General features: G+C 36.7%; 1 protein-coding gene across 2 annotated transcripts in view; it reads right to left on the minus strand.

Annotated features, from left to right (window-relative positions):
• Window positions 1–22494, minus strand: part of NUP210 (nucleoporin 210) — an 81485-nt gene that overhangs the window by 19991 nt on the left and 39000 nt on the right. For both annotated transcript variants that reach the window (XM_080606999.1, XM_080607000.1), the window contains 14 exons: window positions 18866–19021; window positions 15614–15812; window positions 14188–14333; window positions 11357–11578; window positions 9485–9658; window positions 8051–8243; window positions 7657–7763; window positions 5325–5429; window positions 5101–5202; window positions 3249–3377; window positions 2412–2539; window positions 1390–1525; window positions 1011–1073; window positions 203–382 (listed from right to left, as the gene is read on the minus strand). In XM_080606999.1, the coding sequence (XP_080463125.1) occupies window positions 203–382; window positions 1011–1073; window positions 1390–1525; window positions 2412–2539; window positions 3249–3377; window positions 5101–5202; window positions 5325–5429; window positions 7657–7763; window positions 8051–8243; window positions 9485–9658; window positions 11357–11578; window positions 14188–14333; window positions 15614–15812; window positions 18866–19021 (2040 nt within the window). The remainder of the gene's footprint in view (window positions 1–202; window positions 383–1010; window positions 1074–1389; window positions 1526–2411; window positions 2540–3248; window positions 3378–5100; window positions 5203–5324; window positions 5430–7656; window positions 7764–8050; window positions 8244–9484; window positions 9659–11356; window positions 11579–14187; window positions 14334–15613; window positions 15813–18865; window positions 19022–22494) is intronic.

The raw sequence follows: 22494 nt of genomic DNA on the forward strand, positions 1-22494 counted from the left end.
TTAACTATCTGCTGAAGGTATCTTCTTTGTCAGCAAACGCATGAGCTCACATGCCAGGGAGTAAAAACCCCTGCTTTCTTTAAGGAGATAAAAAAAATCAGTAAAGTACACAAGATGGCAATATTAACGCAAAAAGACTCTTTGATCTAAATCCATGAGTTGTTAGAGACTGTCAGCCCCAAACAGCAGCATAATACATCACCTGGGACACCACAACAATCTTCCCTGTCTCTGCATCAACAGCTTGCACCACTCCTGTTACTGTCCCATTCCCAACTGCCACTCCTCTGATGAGTCCAGCGCTGTTGACTGACGCAATCTTTTCCTCGCTGATGGAGAAAATGATGTTGGATTGAGGTTGAGGGCCTCCTTCTGAAGTGATCTACAATTAATAACACACAGAACAACTAAATTTATTCATCAGATATTTGTTCTGGTTAATGTCACAGTGTACACCTTTCCCTGCTCAGCACCTCAATGTAATCAGTAAGAAAAAGCTGTCTGAGCCTTTCCAGACCGTCTCAGAACTTATTTTGCCTGCATGCCGGTCCATCCATGATGTTGGACTGAGAAGTACGTTAAACTAGCACAGAAACGTACTGTGTGCTTTGTACAGTATGACACTTGATGCTATGTCTAGGCCAGATAGTTTAAGAAAAAAATAATTACCTCACTTTCTCTTTACCACACATGGTATAGCTCTGTGTTCTTGTTTGTATAACTAGTTCACTATACTTAACTTCATGCAGATGGCAGATTTATTAATGCTACCCTGGTATTTGACACTGGAAAAGCTTATGCTCCCTTTAACGCCAACAAACACAAAACCTTTGATCCAGCAATACAGTCAAATGCAAGGTGGCTCAAGAATGAAACTGCTCTCTTGATGGGAAGAACATTCAGCGAGAACACAGCTAACGTGGAAAATTTACTCCTAAAAAATAAGTTGTACACATTTATTTTAAAAGAGAAATTACAAAAGAAAGAAAATATGTTAGAAAATGCCTTACCTGGATCATGGCCCCTATAATCAGAGTCACTTTCCTTGGCAGTAGTCTAAATGGGGGAAAGACCTAAAAATGGAAATACGAATACTTGTGTTCATGCTATTTTAATCAGACAAATTATGTCAAGATATATTACACACAAGTGTAAAACTGGGTCTTTATTTGCTTAATTACAGTGAATTGAGCATGCAGAAACTAAACTTATCATTTGCAGTTGAAAAACACAAATCTGAAACAGACTAGCATTTGCGTAAATTCTGAACAGAAAAAGTAAACAGATTATTCTGGCAGATTATTATATTATAAATTAACAAAAATATACTATTCCTGTGCTATCATAACGGATTTTGTTTACACACATATTTAATCTGAAATTATTTACTTCAATCTGTTGTGGAGCAGAATTGATTCTTTGTCCTCTTCTGTCCGTAACAGTTGCCATAAGACTAGTCTGACCTAAGGCCACCCCATGCACTAAAAATGCAGCAGTATGGTCATCAAGAGCTTCAGCAAGTGGGCTGTAGTGAGGAAATACATTAAAATACATAAGTTCATTGAATAAAGTACATGAATAACAACTGCAACGGACTTATTTAGTACATATCGGTTTCATCATAAGAACTATTAAGTGACTATGTAAATATCACAACTCAACATGAAACACAATGAAACGGCTCTTCGCAGCCTGTATTTCATTTTAAAATGAAATAGAAACAAGAATGCTAGCTGGTGCAGGCCACAACTCTGCCATGGAATCCAGTAAAAATTTCACAGGTATAGGCAACAGTGGGACAGGCCTCAAGTACACACCTTAACACAAATTAATGGAGTGGGATAGATACAGCCAGACAGTACTGCATGATGTATGCACAAACGAACAAATACTTCTCCATACAAAGCTGAATGTTTTTATTATTCATTGTTTCAACACTAAAAATCAGTCCAAAAACAGTTTTTTACCTCTGATTTTAATCATTGTGTTTAGATCTTGGAAAATAAGAAGATTTTAGACAATACGATGATTTAACCTACCTGCTTATAAAAAGCAGACAGAATGAGCTTGATAACATGTCTCCACAAATACATTTGTTCACCTCATATTATTTTCAAAGTCATGGCTTCCAAGATGCTGATGGCCACGTGAAATGTTATAGCATATGAAAAGTTCCATTAATCAGCCAACGAGACTTAGAGGGTTAAGTTAAACAATTTTTTGAGGACATTTAACAGGTAATCAAGACTTTGAAGCTCTACTTTAGAAACACAACTTTTGAAGTAAATGCATTATCAAAAGACCATTCATTGTATACCACTGTGCCTCCAAGAGAGTATCTTTATTCATTTTTGCTTATTCTGTCTATAAACATTTGCAGATTAATAAAAAAAATGAATCCATGAACTTACACAAGTGAAACAATTTGAGATGCTGCCTTTAGTTTTAGATCCATGACAGTAAAGTATTTAGCCAGAAAAGGTTTCTTAGAGTCGTCCAGAACTCTGACATAAGCCTTAACTGTTTTTCCAATCTCCACCTGAAATACAGTCAAATCCAGTCATTTTTCATTTTCAACTATTTTAAAAATAATTCTTATTTATTGACATACATGTTTTATTTTATATTACACTTTTTGTAGAGTATGAGAGATATGGCCCAAAGCATAGATTAGCACTGCTTTTAAAGAATAATCCCTGCCAGCTATAGTTAGTATCAAATTAAATAAATGAATTCAAGTCTTTCAGCTGGCAAGGGCATAATTAAAACATCCAGGAATATCAACACTTATTTTGTGTAAGACTTACTGAAGCTGGCAAGTAAAGGGAGGTGGACATTTTTTGTGTTCATTTTTAAAGCATAACATACAGAAAATGACCCTGAGGCAAAATATACTCCTAAAAGAATTGCTCTCAAGCTCTTCAAACAACAGGAAATGTAAATTAGTGTGTTCATATAAATTATCAATTAACATTGATGTGTAAATACAAAAGTTGAGATTGCTGCTGCATTGAATATCAAGTAGGAGACACTTGATACTCTGAACGATTAAGAACCTAACATAAATTTGGGAGGGAGAAACAGGTACAGGGAGATAAAACTATTTCTCTAAGGTGATACAGCTGTAGCAGAGGGCCCTAACCACTACGTAGTACCAGCCTGTACATGTTTTAGGTTTATGCTTATGATCAGCACAAGGTATCAGGACAATCTGGATCAGCTATTAACACTGGTTCAAAGCTACTAACCTTGTCAACAACTCGGACGTACAGTTCCTGTATATCAGATACATGAATTTCAGCTTTAGCTGGTGCAGGGAAAGCCAAACACAAGTCATGAATCATTACAGTCACTGATCCTGGAAGCAGAGGATGCACCTACAACGCCAAAAGAAAATTCTACTATAGCATTTCTTATTTTCATTTGTCTGTCATTCACAGGATAAAATTTGTTTCCCTTTTAGGGCAGAAGTAGTTGGATGCCGAAGTCTCCAAGCCTTAGACACAGATAATTCTTCCACTGAGGCAAAATTAAAGCCGTAAAATGCATTTAAACAGTATCATACTATTGAACTAGTGCAAACGGCCCTGGGCAGCAACTGAATTAAAAAATCTTAATCTAGAAGCAAGTGTGTCATTTTGTTATTCTCCTTTTGCCATCAGAATAACAACAGACAACAGAAACGAATCAATGTAACTTTTCTTAGAGGACAGAAAAACAAAATTTTTAGAAAAAAATGAGGATAGAGATTATGCCTGTAAAGCATTAGTACTGCTTCCTAGGAGATTCTTTACAATTACTGCTGGTGGAAGATCTTTCCAAGTAGGAGAACAACTGACTAGTCAGGTATTTCTTGAATACATTTTTTCTTTATTTTTACGTTACACTCACCAGCATACAGCAAGAATCAAGCGATAAAGAAACAGAGCTTTGCTCACAAGCAAAAGCTCTCACAGCTAGGCACCCATCCTAAAGTCCTCTCCCCATTCACGTCCTCAAGGTCGCACTTCCATCCTTTGCCCGCATTACCTCTGCAGTTCTCTTGCAGTTTTGCCTGACCTTGCTACACACACCCCAGGGACAATCCTGACTATTCTCTCCACCACAGGAACCTTCACTTTGGCCAGAGACAGCACAGATGTCTGGTGTCCTACTCTTCCATACTTATGGAAAAGAATTCTCTGAAACAAAGAGTGACCGACAACCAGGCCTCCCAATTCAAAGGAATTTAATAAAATTCATAGCATTACTTGGCAGCACTACAGGAGTAACCAGTAAGAGGAGTTGGAACAGCTGTCATTTTGTTCTTTGAGGGCACCCCTCTTATTTTTGCCTCAAAATTAAAAGAAATATAAAGTCTTAATAAATATCAGCTGTCGGAACGGCAGCCATTCCCAAGGCAGGTTGCTGATGCATACGCTGGGGGCATATATTAACATGCATCCAAGCAAAGTGGAGAAGCAGGTGTGACACACAAACTTTATTTTATATGCTTATAGAGCAGCAAGGACAGCTGATCTGGACCGATAGCTTTGAAAGATTATGTAGGTTGCCAGCGCACTGAAACACAGCAAGGCTATCATATAGCTAGCTTTATTGCCGTGATAAAAGCTAATTGTGTGAGGGCATATTTTAGTTCATTTCTTACCCAAGCCTTCCTTCTGCTCTAGAGTACACAACTGCACCACTGCAGTATTTTACTGGAGTTAATTATATTTTCCCCTTAAGAAAAATTGGAGACATAAAAAAACAAACACATAATGCCTTCTCTCCTTAAGTGTGAAAGGGATTTCTTACATCTCCACTAAAAGAATAATAAAAATAAAATAGTGTAAATATGAAAGAACGAAACCAATATATTACTGCAAGTGTCAGATAGGCTTTGTTAGCTTTCTAGAAGATGTGTAATCCTGTTCACAATGCCTGTAACCTTTTTGTTATGGGTTAGAGGTTGCACACTCAAAGTACGAGACTGAATTTAGAACAAAGTCATCCCATCCAATACCAATCCCCTTCCGATACTTGGAACACACACACAAAAAAAAAAAAATCACACATTCAGATTGCCAGACAGACGTAAAATTATGTTACTTCACTCACCAAAGCAACACCTTGAGTTTCCTCATGACTCACAGTGACAATGTTTGCAACACTGGTATTAATGAAAAAGTATCCAGAACCTTCTTTGATGAACAGTTCTGCCTGCAAAAACAAAAAAGCACCACAAATTAAATTGCATCTCGCTCGTACTTTGCTAAAACTGGCATCCTTACCCACATCATAATTCTTGATATTCTAGAATAATCAGCAGAATAATGCATTACCTGTATGTCAGGGTGATTGTAAATGGAGACATCGGTAGGGCTGACTTTTACATCTTCCACTAGAATCAGCTCAATAGCAGCAGACACAGGTAGAAGAGGTTCATACTGAAAGAAACAATTCGATTTACCAGGTGTAACAGCAAACACTAAGTGTTAGAAAACGGTACAAGTCTCTTTTATGTGCAGGAAAGGATTCTTAAAGCAGATGAACAAAGAGCCAGATCTGGAGAAGTTTCCATTAATAGAACATCCACAAGGTCAAGCAATTGTTTCAGCTGCTAGCGTTCTTCTCAGCTGCTAGTGTTCTTCTTCATGTAAGGTCAGATACAGGACATGCTATCATATTCTGCATCTTTGTCCAAGCTAAAGAACAAAGGCCTATGCACTCAAGACTTCACAGGATCAATTAACCACGTCTGACATCCACTGATAGGATATTAACTCAGAGACCTGCTTTAAGTTCATACAGAACAAGCAAGTGGAGAGAGAATATTTTCTTCTATTTCAAGATCTTTTTAGGATTCTTCCTAGCAGGCCACCAAAAGAAATTCTTCCTGAAATTTAAGTACATAAACACTGGACCAGATGCAAGTCTAATCATTCATTCATAACAACATTAGCTTAAAAAGGGAAAATGGTTTTTAGAGGAAGTTAGTATTATGTACCCATTTCACCTAATTAGTAGAGTGATTTCCTTGATGTAGAAAGGATGTCATCTTTCCCTAACAACATAATGACTGCTCCACTTAAACAGGGAACAGTGATCAAGACATCTTAATATACCATCTATTAGATTTTTATTTGACTGTTAGAAAAAAAATCAGTATGGACAGTTTTGAAAGGAGAATATAGCAGGCTTCTTCTAATGCATTTGAAAAAAAAAGCAAGTCATCTAATTTACACAAGCAACACATAAATCCATGTAACAGTAGCAGAAGTGATGCCTACAACTACACTTTGACCAGAAAAGCTTTCTCCCAAACACAAAGACTACAACATGAGAACTTCAGTACCATTCTGCATGTATATATCCCACACTGAAATAATACAAACTTCTATCAACGTGAGAGAAAGTTTAGAGAATTCACTCTTCTTTTTATGTCTAGATGTGAGAAAGAATATTGAATATCGATGCAATAAAGCAGAGCACATAAAATTACAGAATGACTGAAGAACACCAGGTACCCTGATTACAACTCAATTTTCTCAAGAGAAAAAGATACAGAACCAAGTATCTCAGGTGGCACAGTACCATCTCTCTAATCTAGTAACTTGAAGTAATAGTCAGTCCAAGATTTGGCAGAATTTGACTTACAGACAACTGGGACATAGTATACTTCACATTATGAATGTCTATTTGTGACCCACTTTGGATTAAAAATACTGCAACCACTAGCCCCATATTTTACTCTGTCTCAACTCTATGTTCATGGTACATGATTCAGAACTGTACATAGTCAAGGACCTATTTAAATCTTGCTTAACAAAATTGAAACAGAATTTCCATTTAGAGAAGCACAATATTTTAAGTTACTTACTATGCATGTCAGGGTGTTCCACAGGATGAAATTTGCCCTTTTATTTAGTTAAAATAAAACATCACCACCAACAACAACAGAAAAGCAACTACTATTTACATCTGCCTTCTTTGCTCATCATCTCTACTTTTCGCTGCTGTTCTTCCATGTGTTAAATGTCTACAGATTTAAGTATTGTAAGGAATGGCTATTGACTTCTGTCATTACAACTCATTTATATGGCTGGCACCATACAAGTGAGTATCCTCTCCCTTCTTTATGACCAATGGAGATCAAAGAACGGGCATTAGTCAGAGTACAGATTTTACATATAGTTCATATGACAGTATCAGCCAGCTTTTGCTTTGCTCACCTATAACATCCTTACCCTGTTTTGCAAGTGGAAATAATACATTTGCCTTCCTGTGTAAAAACTGCATTAAGCACATGGTTTCTTTGGTGAAGGATAAGTAGGAGAGCTTCACCAGTTCATTAAACAAGTCTGGATTGAAAGAAAACTAAATGAAAGATGTAAAGGGAAAAGAATAGGACATATTTGATATGGATAGCAGAAAATAATGATGAAAAAAAAAAAGAAAGCCATAAACATTAAAAAAATCTAGTGGTATGAATCTGTCTTCAGAATTTGTTATGGAGTTGCCTTATTTTTAGATTATTATGCACTGGGGGAATAAATGTATACAAATACTACACATTAGGCATCACAGGGAAATAATTCCACGTCCTGCCCTGCCCACCCAACCCCTTGCCTCTCCCCCCAAAATAAAAAACAACAAAAAATGAGTCCTTAGTACCGGTATTTTTACTTTAGCTGCCTTGAGATGAGACTGTTGGTATCCTGTTGCAGTTGCAGAAATAGCAGTTGTTCCAGACTTGTGATGAACTAGAACAGTTTGTAAGCCTGGAACCAAACAAAAAGCAAAATAAATCTGATTACGAGGCAGGAAAAGACAAAGTATAAACTGTTCACCTCTTCCATTGTCATTCTAAGACAACAATGACTTTCCTCACTAAAAATATGCTTTTTGTTTATTTTTGTTTAATAACGCAGGCTTAAAATGCAAGTTTAGGACAAGCTGAAATACGACTGCAGATTACATTAATTTCTTAATCAAGATCAGACACTACCATATAGATTTAATCCTGGACTCTTCAAATAATGAAATGCTCATTTAAACTAATTTTTACCATGCATTTTCTTTTGACTGCTTCCATCTTCTTTCAGAATCAGTTCCATTGGCATATTAGGCTCAATATTAGCTAAAGACATTTTTGTTGATTCCCAGATAACACTCAGGGAACTGAAGTTATCAAATTTACTTCCCTGTTGGTCATAAGCAGACAAATCCAATACCGGATTGCGATAATTTGAAACAGGAACCTGAAAAAGAATGAATATTTTGAACTGAAAAGATTCAAGGGGATTTTTAATCACGAAAAGAAAAAAAAAAGTTATTTTGAGTTCTGTAACACTTACTGTATCATTCATTACGTGAGTCATATTCATTAAAATAAGCCATCAATGCAAAGTCATTAAGTTGTACTTCAACTGCAAGGGGTTTTTGCTGTTGGTTTTGCTTAGTTTTAAACCAGTAAATTACTCTAAACCAACACCAAACTACGCTGCTCAGGTATATCGTATTTTGAATTGAAAGAAAGAAAAAATGTTGCTATTAGTCAGAAGATCTAGCACAAGATTTTAATGTTCATCTCGTGTAATGTGCTAGCAAAAACAGTGCACTGATATAGTCTAACTCTTGACACATATAGAGCTAGAAAAATAGGTGAAGTCTAAAATGACTTATAATATGCAAAAACTTATCTTGTTGTTATGTAAAAGAAATAACATTAAAAGATTCCTCAACTCCATATGTATTGCAGTTTTATGAAACTAGGATGACTTGCAAATACCCTTAAGCAATATGAACACAACAAAAGAGTTTACTCGGCAGACAAGGTATGACAGCACTCATTTGGATACAGAAGAAAGTTTTAATGCTTGGTAATCTACACATACATATTTGTCCATGCACTACCACCCATATTTGCAAAACTGAATAAACCTGATGTCACTGAACAATACACACTGCACATGCAAATGGACACTTGTAATAATAATCTAATAATAATGCATGGTAAAATATCTCTATATATACTCAATGGAGTATTTCGATTAGAGTGAAATGGTACAGGGAAAAAGATTATCCTTAAAAACAGCCACTGGAAACATATATCCCCCCCCCTTTTTTTTGTTGTTGTTGTAAAAGTTCAACTTGCTTTCATTCGCTTCTCCCCTTCTGCTTAGCCCCAGTTTTGAGACAGGTCAGGTTCACTGAACCCTTACAGTGATTCTTTTGTGAGAAGACACAATATGTGTGTTTTTGCATATACTCCTGTTTTCTGATAACATCTCTTTATAAATGTATTCAGATGACCACTGCAGGAAACTCACATTTAGACTATTCTCTGCAAAAGCAGTTAATGATACAAGTGCTGCCCACAATCCTGTAGCTACTGCAACCCTCGCAATCTTCAAATCAACTGTTTTGTTTCTTATGTAGAGGTCCAAATACTGATTTATATGTTACAATAACACTTTTTTGTTTCTTTTCTCAGCCTTACCACTTGCTTGTTTTGTTGCAGCAAAGGGCAGGAGAGATCAAGCTGAGGACTTCCATAAACAGGAGTCAAAGTGAGTCGTGAAGGGACAGCACAGATAAGCTTCACCACAGCAGGCTCAACTGCTGGAAAAGGGTTGGTCACCGTGGGATTGTTTCCAACTGTTAAGGCAATAACCTAAAAAATTATGAAAACAGGAAAGTAAGGAGAGAGAAAAAGACTATTCAGTTCAGGCACATTCTATTTCACATATCTCAGTTATACTCTGCTGTCAAAAGAAACAAGCAAAATATGTTTCTTGTGGATTTATAGCACCATTGAAGACACATGATTTAAAAAGGACACACATTTCAAGAGAAGTTCTATGCCATTATCAAAGTACTATTCCTGGAAACTTCTTCTAGGTATTCATGTTTACTACTATCTAGCTTGACACAAACAAACCTTTCGTAACTTAAAAAGCTAACAGGCTGGTTTTTTTTCTTGTCAGAGTGAGAATAGAACAGCTCAAAGACAGTATTTATAACCAGCTGAAGATGTTCAAAACATCTTGAGCTTTATTTTACGTGCCCTCTTTAACCCTCAACAAAACAAGTTGGACATAAACACAGAGAAGGTTATCCCAGCAGGCTGAGGCAGATCTGGTTATCTGCCTTATGTAGCCAAAGACACACAGATGCTATCTCTTCTGGACAACACCGAGGAGAGTCAGCCAATGCATCCACAGTCACAGGCAACAAAAATATATTTGGTCCTTTCTCAATCTCCAGTTACAGAAACAGAATTATAGGAACATTCAGGTTGGAAAAGACCACTAAAGATCATCCAGTCCAACCTGTAACCTAGGACTAAAGTCCACCACTAAACCACACTACTAAGTTCTAAACCTATACTTTTCTTGAAAACCTCCAGGGATACTGACTGAACCACTTCCCAGGGCAGCCTATTCCTATGCTGCACAACTCCTTCAGTAAAAAATTTCTCTTGATACCCAATCTAAAATTCCCCTGGTGCAACTTGAGGCCATTTCCCCTTATCACTTTGTGCATGGGAGAAGAGCCTGACCCCCATTTCACTACAGCCTCCTTTACGGTAATTGCAGAGTGAGGTAAGGTCTCCCCTGAGCCTCCTTTTCTCCAGGCTAAACAACCCCAGTTCCCTCAGCAACTCTTCTTAAAAATTCTTTTCTGGACCCTTCACTGGCTTTGTTGCCCTTCTTTGGGCATAAAATAGCTATACTTTGTACAGTGTCTGCTGAGGAAACCAGTTAACCAATTTGGCAGCCACACTGAAACGCTTAAGCGTCACAAAATTACAGGAGAAAGAAAAAAATGAAATCAAAGCTAAATGCTTCATAAAGCAGGACAAATCACTTCTGCACGTTGGAGAAAACAAGACCAGGTGGAACATGACTACAGCCATTCACATGACTGTTATTTGTTTGAATAAACACAATTACACTGTCAGATAACTTGGTTCAGAGGAGCAGGTCAGACTGAAGAGTCCGTCTAGCGCAGTAACCTTCTGCTACACTCCTATTTATGTAAACTGAAGCAAGCTGCAGTTATTCGGATCTATCTGTTCTAATGCATTCTACAACATAAGGTTACTGTGACTTGGCTTTATACTGCAATAAACCCATCATAAACCACTTTATAACGTAACATTATGAAATAACTCTCTAAAACCTGTACCAGCATCACAATGAAGAAAATGCATAAACAATGTACTTAATGTGAGTTCTTTACTGGCTTATTATAAAAACTACTCATTATTTAAAAGGTATATGGTATCATAAATCTGTCTGAAGCCTGTTCTCAATTGCCTTAGCTCAGCATTTGATGGAGGACAACACAAACACCTTCTGGCACTTACTTGCTCTCCCAGACTTTTGCAAGATACTCTAACCCAATGCTGGATGTTATTCCGAGATGTAGGAAGTCCAAATAAAGACAGGCCAATACTTTCTTCATCCTCAGCAGTGATGTTCCTGAAGAACTTGGAAGGCTCTTGTACCCATGGTCTAGGTCCTCCCTCAAATAACATATCTTTAGAGGAACCCAGAGTCACTAAAGCAACAGATGGAGGATCAACAGTCTGGAATGAATGACAGCTAGGGATTAATGATTCTATTCACAAATACTTTGACTGTACTTTGCAAAAGAAACTTCCTAGAAGTCCGATTCGTTGTTTTGATTAGTCTATGTTTTTTACTTACAGTGGTTTGTAAATCTGATTATTTCAGAACCGAGTTGTACCAAAATGATTAGCATCACCTACAGCAATTCGACCCAGTCAGATTCTATTCAGTAGAGCCCAAGGATGCAGAGAAAAGTTAACTATGTTCTACTCGCATCTCTTTCATGAAGAGCTACCACAAGAGAATGACTCTGAATATACTCTCCTGAGCACAGAAATCTAACACATTTTTTCAAATTTACATCACTTTAATGAATGAAATAAAATCCAGTTTTACTCTTCAAAAATCCTTTCACTTTCTCTCTCCAGCACAGTTCTGTGCTCATAATTGTTTTTCTACCCAAGTTTTACTTCAAACCTCTACAAGAAATTTCAGATTGATGTGCATCACTGGGATAGACTGTGCTGTTTATCATCACAGAAATTAACCTGACATATTAAAACACAATAACCATTTGTAGTGTGTGTTCCACAACCCCATTTGAGTTTAGTAAGAAAGAAATAACAGCTAACAAGAGATGGTTCAATTCTTCCCACAGGTGCCTTTAGGTAGGAAGAGAGAAGCATGGGAAGAGTTGGCATAAATGTTCCTCTTTCCTCCCAGTTACTCCTTGGTTATATTTGTAATATAAAAGGTAAAAGCCCAACGGGAAAAACAAGAGATTTAGTTTTGAGTGGCTGCCTGCCCTTTGACTCCTGTTTATTTTTCCTCACTTTTTATACTATAAATTGTTTTATGATAGACATCTGACAGAAAAATGCACGCATCCTCCATTTTGGGGCATCATAAATATTTCAATCTACAGAAAGGAGGGAAACGAATATGGAAATCACCATCGTACACTTCAAAGAAAAATTCTTCACTCTGTGAAGCTTATCTTAGCACAGATTTAAAAATTATCTCTATTCTTTAAGCACAGAATACCTAAGCAAAGATTTTTTAAAAGTGTACTTAATCTACTCTCCCTGTCAGTATATTTTGGCTCTGTTATGTACACTGGAATCATTTTACTTTATAGATGAAAAATGGTGTTATAATGCCCTAAGGGGCTTGCTAGTAAACGGGAATGATGGCATACATATGAAAAAATCCTCATTAAAGAGACTGTGTCTCTCTCACATGTACTGCCAACAACAGAAAAGCTTACACACACTGCTCAGGATGTTTCAGCATCTTCAATGAATTATACTCTGCAATTTAAGATTTTTGTCAGAAAAGAATCTTTAAAAAGTAAAATCATCATTACAGTCAAGTCTGAATGATTTGCACAAACTTTTGTTCCAGATTTTGGAAAAAAGCCATGGTCAAATCTATTAAACTTCAGTTTTGCAGATTCAGTGCTTGACATCTGAAGACGCAAGTATACTGTGTTATATTTCCAAATACTGACCCTGTCCTCAGGTTTTTTTCCTGTTTTCTTTAATAAACCATCCAACGTTTCTCTTATTTGTAGGGAAAAAACATTCCTTTTCACTGTCATATATGAATGTCAGCTTTCCATTCTTGCAAAAAAAAAAGTTTATATACTATGACAGCAGAAATCATAAACTAGATTTACTTTTATTTACTATTATGTACACAGAATCATAACTGCACCCTTATTACCTTCTTAATCCAATTGTTAATTATTTAAAATGAACAGTCAAAAAAAAGATTTGTCTCACATCATTTTCAATCCATTTAGAGTATGCTGAACAGTTATTTTACTAATTGAAGTAGGCTGTTAAAAAAAGAGATACACAATTTCTGAAGGATTCAGTTTCATGAATGAATTGTCTGGATGTTGTACTACAAAGTTGTTTTTCAGCATTTTACATACTCAAATTTGGTTATTTAACAACTTAATTTCTGCTTTTAATTTACCTGGCAGTTTTGCTCCCTACCCCTGAATTTCTTATTACTCTTCCAATGAGAAGATGAACATGAAAGGAAAATAAATTGAGAAAAAAAATTGAAAAGAAAAGAAAAAATAACTTGTAGAAGTCAGGTAACTGCAAACTAACCAGAAAGAGGAACTCTGCTATAAAGCTTGCTATCCTCCACCCTCAAAATATCCACTCCTCCGCAGTTCACTCAGATGAGGGTTATTCCTATTAACTGTCCTGCATATTTCTTCAGATGACAGCAATTGTGACTTCTGCCAAAAATCTGAAAAATGGGCAAGGATTTTAAATTCACTTTCCACTTCAGAAGTTGAAACAATCTGTTAGTTCACCACTCAGTAGCCTTCTGGGTTGCAGACACAGTATCTATGTAGACAAACTCCACTACATATTTATATATATATATATATAATAAAAAATATAACATTTATATATACACATATATGCTCCATAGACAGACGATTAAAACACAATGACCCAAACCAAAGCATAAGACTTCTCTTGCGAATCAACCATCCAACTTTTTTTTTTAAACCCTACTACTTACATAATATCAAGCTGTAATTTGTCACTTAAAGGCATTTTAAGGTATGGATTGCTTTACAAACAAATAAAACACTTACTTTTAATGGTAGATAGGCAGCAATGGTGATGCTAGCGCTGAGGTGGACATGACTGTGGGTATAACTAACAACAAGTGTTGTGTATCCTTGAGTTTCAGCTTTCACTTTGACTCCACTACAAAAATCAGCAGTTGGCTTAAGCCTTCCTATCAAATAAATTAAAAACATATAAATATATATTTGGAGAGAAATGCCTAGACACTTTAATGCTTGCTCTACATACCTTTTCTCAGCAGAAGCATTTCTACCAGAAGTAACTAGAGAAACGCTCTTCACCTAAGTAAAACACTCACTACTGTCTTTCATCTCAAACCCAACAATTACTGAACAATTCGTGTCTCTCAAACTTTATTTTCAGCCTGTCCAAAGCAGGTCATGAGTCTTTTCTCTGGTACAAACTAATATGATTTTCTTTCTCTTATGAGAATAATTTGATCTCGCTGTTTTAAGATGAAACTGTATCGTATTTAAGCACAAATAAGTCGCATGGTTCAGATGAGCCTTCCTGCACAAACATGCTGTATTGCCTACAGTTTCAGTTATCTCTAGCTGAAGTTAAGGTATTTTTGTGCAACTTTTCTGCTTACTCAGAACATTTTGGAGTTTGGGGGTGTACCCTCACCCCTCTTTTTGCAGAATAAAACAAACAACAAGGAAGTAAAACAGTACAAGAGCAAATTATGCACTGACATTTAAAATAGCTGCCTCTCAGGGAAACAGATGGCACAATGCAGACTGGTTTTACTGGCTTGGTAGCACAGGAAAGAGCTTCCATACAAGAGGAACTGGGAAAAAATTAATAGTACATCTGAATAACATACTAAATTCAGCAGACTCAGGAACAAACACGTTGCTCAATATCCATTTAGCCAAGCAATACTAATGGCAATCTTTGAAAATAACATGTAGATTCCATGTTCTTGCTACATTTCTTAAAGCAACAATTTTAGAACGACAGAGCTTTGGCAAAATTTTATCAGCTGATCATCTTAGTTTCTTGCAAGCAAACACTGTCTTATAGAACAGAAAGCACTGCTGGACAAAAACGGCAAAGCAGTTCTTAGTCTTAGTGTTGTTGCAAATCCTCCAGTGCTACCTCGAAAACATTCAGCTTTGTTACAGAAGCATATTAAAAATACTGCATCAGTAGAGACATGACAGACTGCACTTTTTCCAACAAATTAGTCGCCAAAATGCTTTCAGAGTCCCACAAAACATCAAAAATATCAAAGAAGTTCTGCATGAAAAAGTAAATACATTCTCAAAATAAAACTGCATACCTACTCCCTGATCCCCATCTTCTAAGTTAAAAGCATATCTCTAGCAATACTCTAGATAGCAGATGACACACTGATTTAAAGGAGGTATGTGATTTAGTAACATTTTCATTTAACTTCCAAAACAGGGAGGGATGAGGTTAAATCACCTTGCAATGGCACAAACACGCCACGGTTTTCTACTTCCACAACTAGATCGAAGTGTGAGCAGTCACTCAGTGGGACTGTCTCGCCTGTTTCAACATTGGTTAGGCCATTAATTCTCAGAGGCAGCTCCAATACTTGGCCAACACGTGCTTCAACTTGACATGGTGTGAACTCCATCCCGCTAGGTTCAGTTACATACACCTGAAGGAGGAAAGAAACATAAGACAGAGGTGAATCAAATCTGCAAAAAGGTACCAGGTGAAATGGAAGACTTCACTGTGCTCTCCTTATTTTAATTAGCCCTCTTGTAGTCATGTCCCAGTTGCTGATTCCCTTTGATGGCTGAAAGTATTCTCTCTCATATTCAAACTTGCTTTTGCGTTTACCTACCGCAGAAATGTATCAAAAAAGGCCATGGAAAGCTTGCTACTATGTTAGTGTTCCTGTCCTTTAAGAGTTCAAGTTCTCATTAGCTCGGGGATCCTTCTACTGCAACTTGCACAACTCTCCCTTCTGCTGCATGAATCATAAAGTGAGGATTAAGGTGCGTGTTATCTCCAGGAGATACCATCACCAACCAGGCCAGCTTGAGTATCCAAGCTTGACTTCTACAAGGTAAATATTTGAGCTAGACCTGACATAGTCAGCAAGTGTCCCCAGCCTCCAGCCTGGATCTCTCACAGCAGGTCTGCAGAAGCTGAGGGAACTAATGGCCCTTTCTCACATGAGCTTATTTGATCGCCTTTTTTTTTTTTGTGCGTTTCTGTTGGCAAAACATTTCCAAAGGCATCCAAGGTATCCCCAGTAATGTCAGAAATCTAAAATAAGTAACCAGATTTCTAATGCCTAATCTTAAAACCTTCTGCTTCCACAAGTAATGCTTATCTGAGAGATACCTTGAAATTAAAAGGGTTACTTCCTAAAATAAGACTGGCAGAAACTGAACTTGCATGCTCTTGTATATAATATGTTGATGAACAAGCCTTAGCTATATTATTTATTATTGTAATTTGCTACTTCTTCCCATTACTGTTAAAGAAACTGCCACAGATTTACTGCATATTTCCTAACAATCACTATGATCAAAGCTTTTCATTTGCAATACCTTAGTTTCTTAACCAGCTGCAAACAGCTTGAAAGACAGAATATTGAAGCATATGGTAGAGTTAATATTGTAACCCTTGTGGAACACAGCTGACTATTCCTATTGCTCGCTGAGGTCAGTAACTAGAATCCTTCAAAGATACTCTATGCAACTCCTAGCACAAGAACAAAGGCATTCAAAAATAACCAATTTGGATTATGCAATACACTGCTCTGAAAGCTCACATAGAGAGAAGTACTTTTTTCTGTCTTCAGGCTTTGACTTATGCTTGGGGATAAGAAGTTTTAACTGAAAGCCCTCGTTCTTCCATCTCTTGCTGGTAACTGTCACTGTTTCTCACTGCTGAAACCTGGTTATGCAGGGAGCTACTTCAGAGCAAGTTTATAAACTAAATTCTACAGTTTTAATGACCAGTCATGAAGACTAAAGACATTTAAAGACCAAGCATGAAGTGTAGTACCTATCTCATATCCGTCTTGTAGAATTGATATAGTCAATTCGAGCACACACACACGCAAAAAAAAAACCCACAAGCTAATTTCCCCTAAAAGAAAGAAACAAAAAAACAAGAAGATACACACAACAGCAGCAGCATTGGTAGATGCAGTAGTTCCACGTAAAGCTTTGTTAGAAATATCTTTCCCAATACACACATCCAAATAAAGAGATGTGTGCCTACATAGCTCTCTCTTCATTCTGGGACAGACTTGGGAGTCTTAATCAAGAACTGTACATATATATATATATTTTTTTAACACTTTTGTCAGGTGGGACTCTGGTAAAACAGAAGTGCAATTTAACAATTACAGCAGTGCTGCACATGGCAATACTTTAAAATGACGAGGTATTTTGCATAGCTAATTTACGTATTTTGAAGGCAATCAGCTTGTTCCCCACCAGTTGCTAAATTACATGCATGTATACTGGAAGGAAGGTGCGCTGCCCCAGGGCTTGCAAGACATGATTCCTAAATCAATTGTTGTGCTCCCTCAGAAACAAGGACTATCACCTTTTTAAAGCCTTGGGCAGATGGAGGTTGTTTGCCAGCCTCAACAGTATCTGCATGGCACAAACAAACCTATTTCATTTATGACCATGCAGTTAGACAAATTGTTTCTGGATCTCAGGTCAGTCACACATGCTCAGTATACTCTCAATTTTAAAGAGGTCAGCAGCAAAATTCCTCTTTTCAGTCACATTTCCAGTCCAATGCTTAGGTCTTTGCAAGAGGCATAGATTTAAAGCATAGATTAAAACATCTGAATTTGTGAAAGTAGCTTAGTACTGCTTCACAGCAGTAATTACAAAACACAGTAATACTTTGTTTTTATTCTACATTAAGTGTCTGGCAACAGCTTGACAGGCAACACGCATTGACACAGTTTCATTAATGAAAATGATTTGCATCCAAAGCATGCAACAAAATATTTCCCAATCAATAACATGCTAAAGTATTTAAGATTGCAGTTTTACAGGAAGTAGTAAACAGAGCAGCTTCTTCACTTATCCTTGCACACACCGTTCTGTGCGTAATTACATATACTGTTCCTGTATTTTCTTTATTCTTCATCACGCACTTACCACCCTGACAAAATGCTAGGAATAGGGTATGATATACACAGAGATGGCACACACCCTCTCAGGAGGTATGTTTTTCCATTCTTAGCCTTCTAAAAGATTATTTTTTCCTTGTCCAGTTTTAGTATCTAGATTGTTAAGTGGCACTGTATAACATCCCAGTCACTTCTTCAGGCAGGAATTTCCTTGCACATCTTGATGATACCTGTCATTTTATATCAAGGGAAAATGTTCACCTCTTACCCTGCAAAATATATTTAATTTGGCTTGTGTGCTTAGATAGCTAGACCAGAGGAGAACAACTGTTCACTTATTGCACTCAGGACTTTCAACAAAAAAGAGACTTACCAAGGAAATCAGGAGGGAGGCATAAAAGTACTACAATTAATACAGAAGAGACAGATTGATTTTGAAGAAGCATAAACTCTGAAACCAATCACTTAACCTGCCCCAGGGCAGGCAGGAAAACCTCTTCGGAAAATCTTGGAAAGGGGAAGGCCTATGGGATTCTCAACTTCTGCTATTTTCCAAAAGCTGTATTTAAGAGCAGCCAGGGAAAATCAAGTTTTACCTTCATTTCTCCATAATGCAATGGATTCTGAACATCAATTGCCTGAATAATACTGATGCCAATATCACTTCCAGTTGTCATTACTCCTTTGACTGTCACCGTAGCAACTGCCTGGTTAGAATAGGACCAGCTGAAATTTCCACTTCCACCATGTGCCTAGAATACAGAGAAAAAATTTAGCCTTTGAAGATTTTGCATGAGAAGCCAGGAACACACTGATGAACAATGCTATTATTGAGGATATAAGTAAAATAACACCTCAGAACTATCAAATAAGCAAGGTCAAGTACAAAATGAGAAGATTACCGTTCTTCATTCATTTTAATTTCTGATTTCTTCAAGCCCACATCCTACATACTTACCGGTGCTACTAACCCAAATATATCTCCCAGCTGCAGAAATCTGACACTCCCAGAAATTGATAGTGTTTGGACTCAGCACATGATTTCACAAGTTGGCACACAGGATTATTATACATCTGAAAACTCCCGCTATTTTTCAGTTACTGATAGCCAAAGTGTAGATCCAATGATGTTGGATCTCATAGCTGCTAACCTGATACTCTGTACTGACTAGCTTCTGCCAATGAGAATTGTTAAGTTACGTGAAGGGAAGAGAAAAGGAGCAGGGCAAGCAGGGAGGGAATGGGACAACAGGGGGAAAAAACAAACAAACAAATATTCTTGGTATTACTTCTTTGATTTTATGCTGAAAATAAGCACATCTACCTGCAGCCATTCAACAAACATGCTGATCCAGCAATCAATCAGCTAAGATGTATCGAAACTGCCCATGCTTGCAGTGAGCACTGTGAGGGTCTGCGAGATGTACAGGCTACACTCCCACAAAAGCGTCAAGGGAAGAGTCAGTTACTGACAAACTTATAAGCTCAGGTTTATCATGCAGATTCCCATAAAAAAAATAAACAATGCCACCACACACACAAAAACACACACATGGAAAAAAAAAAAACCACAAAAAAAACACACCCTTTTTCCTTAAGCTCCCAGCTCTTGAATGCTTGTTTCAAGCTTGGAACAACTTAAGTAAATGGAATTATTCCACAGAAGGATAAGAACTAGTTACTTGGGGTTATGATCAATGCCAACAGAGACAAATGATTACACACACTGAAAAACAGCTCTTGGCAGACAGCACAGGGTAATATCTGCTGCAGGTTCATACTCTATAAAGTCAAGGGCCAAAAAACATTTAGCCAGCATAAGCAGAGAATTGTCTTCCTTGATGTTAAACACTAGTAACTATAGAAAATCATTACAATGCTATAAAATATATAGCTTTTAGATAACATTGTGAGCTAGATGAAATGCCTGTTGAGAATAAAACTGCAGCGATGTATACTGAGAATGCATTTTTAAAGCAAATTTTAAAAAAGTGACTGTCACACTCCAAAATAAATATCAAAACTGCCTCAGAGTGAAAACTAAGGCAAACACTGTAACAATGTTTACATGATTTTTAAAAAAATTTCTTTAGTTTCCTCAGCATTTGCTCTAGCCCATTTCATAATTAAACTGATGTAAAAATGGACAAGATAAATCTTGACTAGAAGTACAGTGTAGAAAATAAATCTAAATTATGCAGCAGCTTACCTAATAGCTTCTACCAGAAAAATCAAAAGGATAGTAATTTCCCTTTTTCCTTTCTACGAACACATTCACAATCTGATTACACAAAGAGCACCAAACAAAGATGAGTGGATGAATAGTTAAGAAGATGATGCATAAGATATAGCAAGAAATGTTTTGCTAAGGAATGTAAATGTTCAGAACATTCTGTAATTGTATTTTCAATTAAAACAGGGAAATGAGCAGAACACATAATAATACCCAATTCTTGATAATACTATAGAGTCACATCTCCTTGCGATACAGACAAAATGCATTACCATAGTTTTGTTTTCAAGCAGTCAGTTTTCTCTAAGAGAGAATAAGCCAACTTCTGTTTCAGACTAGTTGTTACCCAAAGCTGAACTTCACAAACTGTTACCACTGAGGGTGATGCCCTCACTAGAAAAAATAACCTCTAGCTTGAAATCCACGTAGTTAACTTCATAAGATGCCATTTCACTTCTCTAGTGCATGTAAGGAAATATCTTCATCCTATTTATTTATTTTTAACTAAATGTTTGCAACAGAAGCCATCTTATTAGCACAAACATGAATACAGGAACCAACAAAGACAGCTGAGAAAGTAAAACCTAGAAGTCATTCTGATACCATCTGGAGGGAGTTACTTTAACTATAAGCAGAATTTGGCTAGATCCAAAAAACTCTTTCATCTTATTTTCAGGTCTCTTCACTGATTTAGTATAGCCTGACTCAAAATCTACCAAGTAGAAGGCAAAAACTAATGTACAAGAAGGAACAATAATCAAGCTGTGTGTCACTGTAAACAACCATGAGTATTCTTGACTGGGCATTGAGAGAATGATCCCAGTTTCAGTAAATACAAGCTAATTTAAATATTGGGAGTCAAAAAAAGATCTTTTTTATTTTAAAAAAATCGCAGTAAAGGAAGTTAATTGATACAGATTATTTGAGTAACATGAACAAGTGTTCTCTAATGAGAAATTTGATTATATATAGAAGATAAGGTGAGACAAGAATAGAATTGCAAAGGAGGTGGAAAACAGAATAAAAAGACATTTACTTTCCCTCACTGAGTTCTAGCAGAAATTATGATGAAGTACTAAAAATGCGTATTTGTACTAAGAATTTTTACCACACTCTGCTGGTGTGGTTGGGTATGGCATGAATGAATTCTAACTAATCCCACAAAAGGTAAAAATGCAGATGACAATTTCAAATTCAATGGAAATAACTTCACGTTTACACTAGAGAATGCAAATTTATATTTACAAGATTGATATATTTACTTTAAACACCATGTGTCCTGCTGTCTGTTTTTGTATACTCTCTAGTAGATGACAAACTCGAAACTCGGCACTTCTTCATGTTAAAAAGGAGAGGCAGGAACTGTGCATGGAGCACAGGATCTTGGGGATACTGCATTGAGGTGAGAGTCTCAGTTCAAAAAGCACGAAGTTCTTCTCTCCAGTAGAACATACACAAGATACTAGAAGACAAGTCATTTGCTTTACAAAGCCTATGGGAAGGATTGACAACACTGGAGCAATGACAGAGCATAAGAAATGTAACAAAGTACCTTTAAAAGGGAATGCTGTCAGTGAAACTATCTTTCCTTTCCTGTAACTTTTTATTAGAAGCATGAGATATGCCAAGAGTGAAGGATACTGACTAAAAAGGTTGGCAGGGTGATGCTCATTCACCCTGACACGCCCTTTTTGCAGTTTCTTGATACTCCAATTCATACTTCCGTCCCTTTACAGAAAGTAGCAGTCTCTAATTATTAGTATGGAATTTCATACGTATGATGTTTTCTCTAATTTCAAACTACTCTTTGTGTGCACATGCAGGTGCTTCATGAGGGAAATTGGAAGCAGGTGAAAGGTAAGAGGTAAAAGGCTGCTTATTTATTTATCTACACATTAATTCCTGCAAATATAATCCAACAAAATACCTCCAAATAAAATTTTGGATATCACTGTGCCTGAATTATTCAATGTCAATTCTATGTAAGTAGCT

Source organism: Anser brachyrhynchus (assembly GCF_964034855.1).
Source record: "Anser brachyrhynchus genome assembly, chromosome: 10".
NCBI classification, from domain to species: Eukaryota; Metazoa; Chordata; class Aves; order Anseriformes; family Anatidae; genus Anser; species Anser brachyrhynchus.